Raw genomic sequence first — 11,589 nt, forward strand, 5'->3', positions numbered from 1 at the left:
GCTACTCTATAGTCAAGACTATAGGCTACTCTATAGTTAAGACTATAGACTACTCTATAGTCAAGACTATAGACTGCTCTATAGTCAAAACTATAGGCTACTCTATAGTCAAGACTATAGGCTACTCTATAGTTAAGACTATAGACTACTCTATAGTCAAGACTATAGACTACTCCATAGTCAAGACTATAGACTACTCTATAGTCAAGACTATAGACTACTCTATAGTCAAGACTATAGACTGCTCTATAGTCAAAACTATAGGCTACTTTATAGTCAAGACTATAGGCTACTCTATAGTTAAGACTATAGACTACTCTATAGTCAAGACTATAGACTACTCCATAGTCAAGACTATAGACTACTCTATAGTCAAGACTATAGACTACTCTATAGTCAAGATTATGAACTATAAACAAATCTTGACTATAGAGAAGTCTATAGTCAAGACTGTAGAAGACTCTATAGTCAAGACTATAGATGGCACTATAGCCAAGGCTATTGACGACTTTATAGTCAAGATCATAGACAATTTTATAGTTAAGTCTATAAACGACTATTTAGTCAAGGTTATAGGCAACTTTATAGGCAAGACTATAGAAAAATCTATAGTCACTGCAATAGACAACTATATAGTCACGGCAATAGACAACTGTATAGTCAAGACTATAGATTACTCTATAGTCAAGACTATAGATTACTCTATAGTCAAGACTATAGATTACTCTATAGTCAAGACTATAGATTACTCTATAGTCAAGACTATAGATTACTCTATAGTCAAGACTATAGATTACTCTATAGTCAAGACTATAGACTGCTATATGGTCAAGACGATAGATGACTATATAGACAAGACTTTAGATTACTCTATAGTCAAGACTTTAGACCACTCTATAGTCAAGACTATAGACCACTATATACTCAACACTATAGACAACTCTATATTCAACACTATAGACTACTCTATAGTCAAGACTTTAGACGACTCTATAGTCAAGACTATAGACGACTCTATAGACAAGACTATAGACGACTCTATAGACAAGACTATAGACGACTCTATAGACGACTATATAGTCAAGACTATAGAGGACTCTATAGTCAATACTGTAGACTTCTTTATAGTCTAGACTATGGACAACTCTATAGTTAAGACTATAGATCACTTCATAGTCAAGACTAAAGCAGTTTTTCCGCACCCCATTTAAACAAATGTAACAAAAAATACACATGATAAGATTTCACAGAGAGAGAGAGAGAAAGAGAGCGTAACAGGTTGTTTCTGCGCCCAAGAGTAAAAATTTCGAATCGAAAAAGATAACAACGTGAATAAGTAACATGGAGGCAAATCAAACGTATACGATACCGGCAGATTTTTATGTTCAGTTGCAATTGAGAGTTACTAAACACAACAACGTTTGAGCGGTTTTAATTAAATTTAATTTATCGAATTGAATTCAAGGCAAATACAAATAATAAAACTTGTGTTAATAGTCTACAAACAATTCTATTACTTTTTATACGTTACGCTTTTTATATTATATTCTTCTTGTTGCTTTGAAATTTTAATTAAAAGTTATTGACAACAAAAAATTTAGAAAAATAATAATAATTTAATAAAAACCGGATAAAATAAATCATAATAAAAAAACCAAATATTTTGAAAATAACGAAAACAAAGATAAGAAACCTGTAAATTAAGAAAAGAAAGAAAAACACACCAGCAACAAAATGTTTAATACTTTGGTTTACATACCCACCATCTTGGCCTACACTTTTATCACCCTACTGGTCGTCATCTTGGGCTTTATAGTCATCTATGTGTCTCATAAAATCTACACCACTGTCTATGATAATCTGCCTGTAGCTCAACTGGCCTCAAAATCCTCTTTGTCACATGAAAGTGATATAATGACAGATTCCCACACCATGCTGACCCAGGTCAATAAAACGGATGGATTACAGTGTCGTAAATCGAAAACAGGTTAAGTTTATTTTGGGGCATTTTGCAGCATAATAATTTACATATAAGACTATAATATATTAGTATTAATATTAATTATTTAAGTTATATACAATTTTTTATTTAAAATTATTGTATATGTATTGTATATATATATAGCTTTACGTATTATTGTTACCCTGGAGCCGTGTTATTTGGCCTATATGGTGTTTGAATCAAAATTACTTTATAATCCCAACAATCATTTCGCATCAAGACTTTATCAATATTCCCGTAGTAGCAATACTTCTCAAGTTTCTCAAACAATCACTGGCCACTATGATCATTATTTGATCAAATATTTTGATAGTCTTTCGTCTCTACCAACTTTAAGAGATTTACAAAAATGTGATAATTTTAAATTTAATAAAATTTGTATAAGACGTCGTAGTAGTAGGCGCATATAATATATACGTTGTTGTTTTTTGCAAACAAATTAATGCAATTTAAAAATAAAATGTAACATTTTAAATTGTTTTTTTTTTAAGAAAAATAATAAAAAAAAACTAAAAGAAACAAAATGTTTTCTAAAAATATATCATTGATTTCCAAAGTGTATTCAACTTAAAATGCGTGACTGCATTTTGTTTTTTTTTTTTATAAATATGCATGTATTTTTTATGGGATTTTAAAATTGCACTTTGATATTAAAAATTACAGGTAGACCTCATTAAATGGTTGAATGAATATCGTGATTAGTAAAAAATAAAAATTATTTTTCCATTTGAAATCCGGATCTGAAGAGACTTGTAAAACTCCCTAGTATGCGTCAAGGAATTTCAATGTTTTTGTTGAAAAGAATCAGTCAACACTATAGATAACTCTATATTCAAAATTATAGATGACTATATAGTCATGACTATAGACAACTTTATATTGAAGACTCTATAGTCAATCCTACAAACGACTATAATCAAAACAAGTCTATAAACGAATCTTTATTAAGGACTACAAACAAGTATAATGTGGACTCTACACTCGAGTTAAGAAACTACTATAGAGTCAAGATTATAAATGACTCTTTAGTCAAGACTATAATCGAGAATATCATCAAGAATATAAACGATTCTACAGTCGAAACTTTATAGACAAGGCCACAAACGTTTTTATAGTGAATACTTTAGATCACTTTAAAGTCATGTCTACAAATGGCTATCGATAACGACTCTATATTAGAGACTATAGACGACTTTTAAGTCAAGATTTAAAACTACTCTAAAATCAAAACTTTATGGAAACTATAGTCAAGTCAGGTTCCTATAATCAAGACCATTCGATTCTATAGTAAAAACTATATAATCAAAATTATGTACGACTCTATAGTCAATACTATGGTCGACTCTACAGTCAAGACTATAGACGGCTCTATACTCAAGTATAGACGACTCTGTAGTCAAGACCTTAGACGACTCTATAGAAAACTCAAAAGACTATAAACCACTCTATGGTGAAGGTTATAAACGGCTTTACAGTCAGAATTATGAACGACTCTTTCACCAAGGTTATAGACGACTCTTTAGTGAAAACTATATACAGCTATATAGTCAATCCTATATACGACACTTTAGTGAATAATAGACTATGGAAGTCTCTTTAGTGAAAACTATATACAGCTATATAGTTAATTCTATATACGACACTTTAGTGAATAATAGACTATGGAAGTCTCTTTAGTCAAGACTATAGACGACTAGGGTCAAGACTGTATTCATATATAAAATACATCAAAAAAGTCTCAGAAACTTTTAAATTTTGCAAGTTCTGGAACAGGCCTTTGTTTATGATTCTTTTGTCTATTTGTCTGTGATTTCTATTTATAAAATCGTTTTACTTTTCAAATTAATCAATTACCATTAAATATCCATTCACAATAACATCTATTATTGACGTTATGTTTAAATTGTCAGTTTAAAGTACAATAAAAGCAAGCTTGATTTTAATTCAAGCTATTTTCATATTTAAAGACAATTAGGAGGTATATATTTTTAATTAGAATCATTTATATTGATTGTAATTAAAAATAAATTATTGACCTATGTGTGCGCTGAACTGTTTACACAAAAAACAATGTATTTCATTTTTACAAAAAACAAAGATTTCTTTATTAAATTTAAACAAAAACTGTGTGTATATAAAGGTTTACCTGTTTTTTTTTGTTAAACAAAAACAATATTTGCATAAATTAAATGCAACAACCTGTATACACATTTTATTAATTTCAATTTATAAATAAAATGATCATGCAGACAATTTAACAACAATAACAAATGGAAACCAAGAAGTATTTATAAAAGTTGTGTTTACTATTTACAAAAAAATTTTGAAATGTATTTCCAAAGTTGTACTTTTAACATTTTATAAAATTTTTTTATAATTGAAAACTTTTGATCTTTCTATGTAAATAAGAAATGTTAGCAGATACATATGTACGTAGAAATTTTCAAGATCATTCAATTGTTACTTTATAACCTACGAGTTAAATGTGAGTTAGGTTTTTTATTTGTTATTTTAAATTAGCAAGCAGTATCCCAGCAAACATGGGAAATTGATTTCAAATTTATTTACATTAGTCTTTAGTCTGCACTACGGACTAACCAATTGTTAGGACCATAGACTATTTAATACTCAAGAGTTTAGTGTCGAAACTATAACGAGACTATAGAGTAGTCCAGACCATGGACCACTTTATAGTTCAGATTAGGTTATCCAGACTATAGACTATTCTATAGTCCAGACTATTGACTATTCTATACTCCAAACAATAGACTATTCTATATTCCAGACTATAGACTATTCAATAGTCCAAACTATAGACTATTATATAGTCCAAACTATAGACTATTACATAGTCCAGACTATAGACTATTCTATAGTCCATACTATAGACTATTCAATAGTCCAAACTATAGACTATTCCATAATCCAGACTATAGACTATTCTATAGTCCAGACTATAGACTATTCTATAGTCCAGACTATAGACTATTCTATAGTCCAGACTATAGACTATTCTATAGTCCATACTATAGACTATTCTATAGTCCATACTATAGACTACTCTATTCTATAGTCCAGACTATAGACTATTCTATAGTTCAGACTATAGACTATTCAAAAGTCCAGACTATAGACTATTCTAAAGTCCAGACTATAGCCTATTCTATAGTCCAGACTATAGACTATTCAGAAGTCCAAACTATAGACTATTCTAAAGTCCAGACTATAGAGAATTCTATATTCTACACTATAGACTATTCTATAGTCCAGACTATAGACTCTTCTATAGTCCAGACTATAGACTCTTCTATAGTCCAGGCTATAGACTATTCTGTAGTCCAGGCTATAGGCTATTCTGTAGTCCAGATTATAGTTTGTTCAATAGTCCAGACTATAGTCCAAACTGTAGACTATTCTATAATCAAGACTATAGACTATTCTATAGTCAAGACTATAGACTATACTATAGTCCAGACTATAGACTATTCTATAGTCAAGATTTTAGACTATTCTAAAGTCCAGACTATAGACTATTCTATAGTCCAGACTATAGACTATTCTATAGTCCAGACTATAGACTATTCTATAGTCCAGACTATAGGCTATTCTATACTCCAGACTATAGATTATTCTATAGTCCAGACTATAGATTATTCTATAGTCCAGACTATAGACTATTCTATAGCCCAGACTATAGACTACTCTATAGTCCAGATTATATACTATTCTGTAGTCCAGATTATAAACTATTCTGTAGTCCCCATTAAAAGCTATTCTAGAGTCTATACTATAAACTATTCTATAGCCCAGATTATAGACTATTCTGTAGCCCAGACTATAGATTATTCTATATTCCAGACAATAGACTATTCTATAGTCCAGACAATAGACTATTCTATAGTCCAGACAATAGACTATTCTATAGTCCAGACTATAGACTATTCTATAGCCCAGACTATAGACTATTCTATAGTCCAGATTATATACTATTCTGTAATCCAGATTATAAACTATTCTGTAGTCCCCATTATAAACTATTCTAGAGTCTATACTATAAACTATTCTATAGCCCAGATTATAGACTATTCTGTAGCCCAGACTATAGACTATTCTATAGACCAGACTATAGACTATTTTATAATCCGGACTATATGCTATTCTATAGTCCAGACTATAGACTATTCTATAATATAACCGAGATCAGAAAAACTTTTATTATTATGTTTGTTGGGTTATAATAAAATAAATGTTCATGTAGATGTTTGAGGACCGAAAAATATCATTTTATTCTGCTAGTTTAAATATTTTATTTCTTTATAATTTACTTGCAAAATTTGTAAATCTCTTAAAAGTGTTGCGGCAGACATTTTTCTAAAATTGAGAATCAAATCATATCTAGTCATTAAATATTTTTAAGTATTTTTTTTTATAAATACAATTGACATACTTTAATGCAGTAATATCTTTATTAATGTAGTTAGTAAACAGTGGTGCAATTGGTTAAATTATTGCAAATATTAATATTTGTATTATTTGTAAACAATGGTAGAAGAAGTATTTCTAAGATTATCTAAAGCTGGTTAAACATATCTTAAATGAAGGGCATTAAGAATTTTTATCAAATATTGGCCTTAAAAAGAGTAAATTGTGTTAGCAAAAGTTAATTTTTTGAACTCTAACTTTTCTATTTCACTGTTACAATTAGTATTTGTTTTATAAAATTATATCATTTCACAATTCATTTAGTTACAAAGGTTTAATTATTATTTTGTAAAGTTTCTGTCTGTAATATTGTTTAAGTTTTAAAACGAGCATCATATAATAGCAAATTCAACAAACAGCACATTATAATTAATTGTAACAACTATTTAAAATTGTTAATTATAGTATTTAGTATATAATATATAAATGCAAGCATTTTATAAGAGAAAGATACATATAAATCTGTAATTATTACTGAATGTTTTATCGTTGATTTTATGAATTTTATAAAAATTATACAGATACATATAAATAAAATGAATTTAAAAAATATTTATATACCTTTGTTCTGTTCTTATTTCAATAAATATACATATTATAACCGGTTTAAAATCTGCTTTAAATCAGTTTATATTATGGTTGACAATACGAAATTGCTGTTAATTCGTAATCCATACAGTAAAACTCTTAATTATAGGACAAGGATAAGATCCCAGCAAAAACTTGGTAATGATTTACTCTAAATCAAAAACGTTCTTTTCAGTAGCTACCTACTTCATGTCATGTTTATTACATTAAAGTAATCTAGTAATGACATAAACATATAATCATATATTTAAGAGCTTACTGTGAGCTTATTTTCATTTGATCGTATATTAGAACTCATTTTTATAAAAACCATCTATTACAATACAATAAAATTAATAGTGAGTTCTCCAACAGTGCACTAATAAACTCGACAGTTCGAACCCTACATAAACCAACTTATTTAACTCCTTATTTGTATGCGTGCGTGGTAAGTAATTGCCACCGAAGTCATAAGTAATGAAAATATATCGCTCTTTTCTTACAAGAAAGTCATTTCGAATATTTGATAACATTTTACTATTTCTTTAATATCGTATTTTAAAGATAAAATCTGATGTCAAGATACATTAATCTATAGTTTGGACTACGGACTAATCAATTGTTAAGGCCATAGACTATTTAGTAGTAGAGAGTTTAGAGACAAAACTATTCAATAGTCCAGACTGTATATATCTGTTCTATTCTATAGAACAGACTATAGCCTATTCTAAAGAACAGACTTTAGACTATTCTATAGTCCAGACTATAGACTATTCTATAGTCCAGCCTATAGATTATTGTATTGTCCAGCCTATAGACCATTCCATAGTCCAGCCTATAGACAATTCTATAGTCCAGCCTATAGACTATTCTATAGTCCTGACTATAGACTATTCTATAGTCCTGACTACAGACTATTCTATAGTTCTGACTATAGACTATTCTATAGTCCAGACTATAGACTATTCTATAGTCCAGACTATAGACTATTCTATAGTCCAGACTATAGACTATTCTATAGTCCAGACTTTAGACTGTTCTATAGTCCAGACTTTAAACTTTTCTACAGTTTGGACTATAGAACAGTCTATACTATAGACTATTCTATAGTCCACACTTTAGACTATTCAATAGTACAGACTATTCTATAGTCCAGACTATACACTATTCAATAATACAGACTATAAACTATTCTATAATCCAGACTATGGACTATTCTATAGTCCAGATTATAAACTATTCTATAGTCCAAACTATAGACTATTCTATAGTATGAACTATAGAAGAATCTATTGTGTAGTCCAGATAGTCTATATTCTATAGTCCAGAGTATATGTTAACATGTTTCTAATCTGAATTTAAATAGATTTTTACTTTAGAAATTTATAAGAAAAAATAGATAAAGCTTCAAGAAAATAACTCCCGCCTAGAATAATTTCATTGCTTGTTAAGCCAAAAACACAATTTTGCGATAAAACATCGATAACTACAAATGAAGGTAATTTTCCCAATTCAGATGATGGCATTTGATATCGAATAAAAACTAGAACATTTTAACTTAATTTCGATATGGAAATAGGTTTGCGGTCCTTGATGTATAAAATAAATTTGTATGATTTGGTAACGTTGTACTTACTCATAATGATCTTCCAGTTCGTTTGATCGTAAGTAAATTAAGAGGTCCATAGAGCGAAATAATTATGAAAATTAAGGACATCCATATGATTGGGATCAGTCGCTAGATTTAGTTTAAGGTGAATCTCATATTCTAGTTTATCTATTAAAACCAATTAAAAATCACATGTTTCTAGTTTTAATTTCATAAATACTTAATACATTATCTGTAAAACTGTTATATAGATAGTAAGTCCCATATAAAATTGTTTACAAATAATAAAAACAAAATGGAATGCAATTCTTCAAAATACCACTTAAACGTATAACAAAAAAAATTCTTTGCCAAAAATATTCTATAATCAGTGATTATAATAATTTAAATGGAGTTCAATAGAATATTCACCTAAAAAGAAACAATAACAATTGATAAAAATACGAATGACGTTTAATGATTAAATATGCTGAAGTTATAGCGTGGAAATCATATGATTGACAATATTAAAGTCAAGAAGTAAAACCTGTTATTATTTATGTTAGTTACAAAGTAAGTTAGTTAGCTTGCTATTTATTTAGTTAGGTAGTTAGTTAGTTGGTTAGTTAGTTAGTTAGTTAGTTAGTAAGTTAGTAAGTTAGTTAGTTAATTAGTTAGTTAGTTAGTTAGTTAGTTAGTTAGTTAGTTAGTTAGTTAGTTAGTTAGTTAGTTAGTTAGTTAGTAAGTTAATTAGTTAGTTAGTTAGATAGATAGATAGATAGATAGATAGATAGATAGATAGATAGATAGATAGATAGATAGATAGATAGATAGATAGATAGATAGATAGATAGATAGATAGATAGATAGATAGATAGATAGATAGATAGATAGATAGATAGATAGATAGATAGATAGATAGATAGATAGATAGATAGATAGATAGATAGATAGATAGATAGATAGATAGACAGATAGACAGATAGATAGATAGTTCTTTAGTTAGTAAGTTAGTTAGTTAGTTAGTTAGTCAGTTAGTCAGTTAGTCAGTTAGTTAGTTAGTCAGTTAGTTAGTCAGTTAGTTAGTCAGTTAGTTAGTCATTTAGTTAGTTAGTTAGTTAGTTAGTTAGTTAGTTAGTTAGTTAGTTAGTTAGTTAGTTAGTTAGTTAGTTAGTTAGTTAGTTAGTTAGTTAGTTAGTTAGTTAGTTAGTTAGTTAGTTAGTTAGTTAGTTAGTTAGTTAGTTAGTTAGTTAGTTAGTTAGTTAGTTAGTTAGTTAGTTAGTTAGTTAGTTAGTTAGTTAGTTAGTTAGTTAGTTAGTTAGTTAGTTAGTTAGTTAGTTAGTTAGTTAGTTAGTTAGTTAGTTAGTTAGTTAGTTAGTTAGTTAGTTAGTTAGTTAGTTAGTTAGTTAGTTAGTTAGTTAGTTAGTTAGTTAGTTAGTTAGTTAGTTAGTTAGTTAGTTAGTTAGTTAGTTAGTTAGTTAGTTAGTTAGTTAGTTAGTTAGTTAGTTAGATAGATAGTTCTTTAGTTAGTAAGTTAATTAGTTACATAGTTACTTTGTTAGTTTTTTACTTAGTTAGTTAGTTAATTAGTTAGTTAGTTAGTTAGTTAGTTAGTTAGTTAGTTAGTTAGTTATAGTTAGTTAATTAGTTAGTTAGTCCTCCTTTTGAACCCACGATCGTCGGTCTAGCAGACTATAACGCTAATCACTATCCCTCCGGAGCCACTCTTTTTTGTTTATATTCCTCAAAAAATTTTTTATGATGTAGAAAAAACACTCAAATTTTGAAAATATCTCTTATATTTCAGCAATTTCGAGAAAGCTGGGATCAGTCTAAGGTCCAGAATACAAAACTCTAATGCAGGTGGTAAACTATAAACGCACTTCAATTTAATAATGCACATATTATAACTGAATCATACCTTTAAAAAAAACAATAACAGCCATGGGTTTACAATCAATATATAAAAGTGGCATGATTCTCACTCAGGTTAATGCATTTTATTACCAAATTATTCATTAATAATTATTACCCCAAAAAACAATAAACACCCATAGGTAAGCAATCGTTTAACTGATTAAAAAACAAAAACCAAAATATTATTAAGAAATCGTTAATAAAATCTAATATTTGCCTTTTTTTTGTATTATTATCAACAACCCAACATGAGCCTTTTTTCGGTTTTCTACATTATTGGCCCAAACAAACAAAAATGCGATAAGAATTTTATGGCGGCTGCAAGAACGGCACTGTGATAACAAACAAAAATAAAGTGGAAATCATGGATTCACCTTAAAATATCAAATTGCAAAGACGTCATAAAAATCTATGATTTATCATTTAGCTGCTTAAAAAAAAACTGCTAAATTAACATGATAATGCTAATTAAGAATAACCTTGTTTAACGGTTGTTATTTCGATGTGGAAACACCCATACCCATACATATATTGAAATTGATAACAAAGTTTTTATTTACTTTTAAAGAATTTTAAACATTTAATTTAAAAAGTATGCTGTGACGGGGAACGGAGTTGAGTCTACAAACTATTATTCGTCTAATTTAATAAAGAACATAGTAAACATTTGAATAGGTTTTTTTCGCCAAGAAGTTAAATAATAAAATTAATGTTATTTATTAGAGGAAAGTTAACTACATACCCAGTAATGCTAAAATTCTAAAATTTACTTACACAATAGCATTTTATGTCATTATTTTAACACGGTTATGTCATTGGAGGCAAGTACTTACCACAAACCATTACAAGTAATTAGAAAAAGTAGTCATTGTAAATCGCATGAAAAACGTATACCTATTCTATATCTTTACTGTCAAGATGACTAATGAATTAGAAAGTATTTATATAACTCATTATTAGTAAGTCCTTATTAGACTACTTCTATGTAATCCAGACGATATGTAATAGTCATTGAAAAGTATGTTGTTAGGTA

The 11,589-nt window shown here is 28.4% G+C and overlaps 1 protein-coding gene across 2 annotated transcripts; it reads left to right on the forward strand.

Annotated features, from left to right (window-relative positions):
* Window positions 1–1,375: 1,375 nt before the first annotated feature.
* On the forward strand, window positions 1,376–10,571 carry LOC119609899. Of its 2 annotated transcripts, none has more exons than XM_037964925.1 (2): window positions 1,376–1,987; window positions 2,126–5,837. In XM_037964925.1, exons 1-2 carry the CDS (start codon window positions 1,735–1,737, stop codon window positions 2,410–2,412), a joined length of 540 nt encoding a protein of 179 aa, XP_037820853.1. In that variant the 5' UTR covers window positions 1,376–1,734; the 3' UTR covers window positions 2,413–5,837. The 2 variants fall into 2 exon arrangements, with proteins under 2 accessions (XP_037820853.1, XP_037820854.1); XM_037964926.1 differs by lacking the exon at window positions 2,126–5,837 and adding an exon at window positions 10,447–10,571 and having other exon boundaries at window positions 1,377–1,987.
* Window positions 10,572–11,589: the final 1,018 nt, after the last annotated feature.

This window comes from Lucilia sericata, unplaced genomic scaffold (genome assembly GCF_015586225.1).
Source record: "Lucilia sericata isolate MDLA Ls3-8-SP2 unplaced genomic scaffold, ASM1558622v1 Contig001082F_arrow, whole genome shotgun sequence".
Lineage (NCBI taxonomy): Eukaryota > Metazoa > Arthropoda > Insecta > Diptera > Calliphoridae > Lucilia > Lucilia sericata.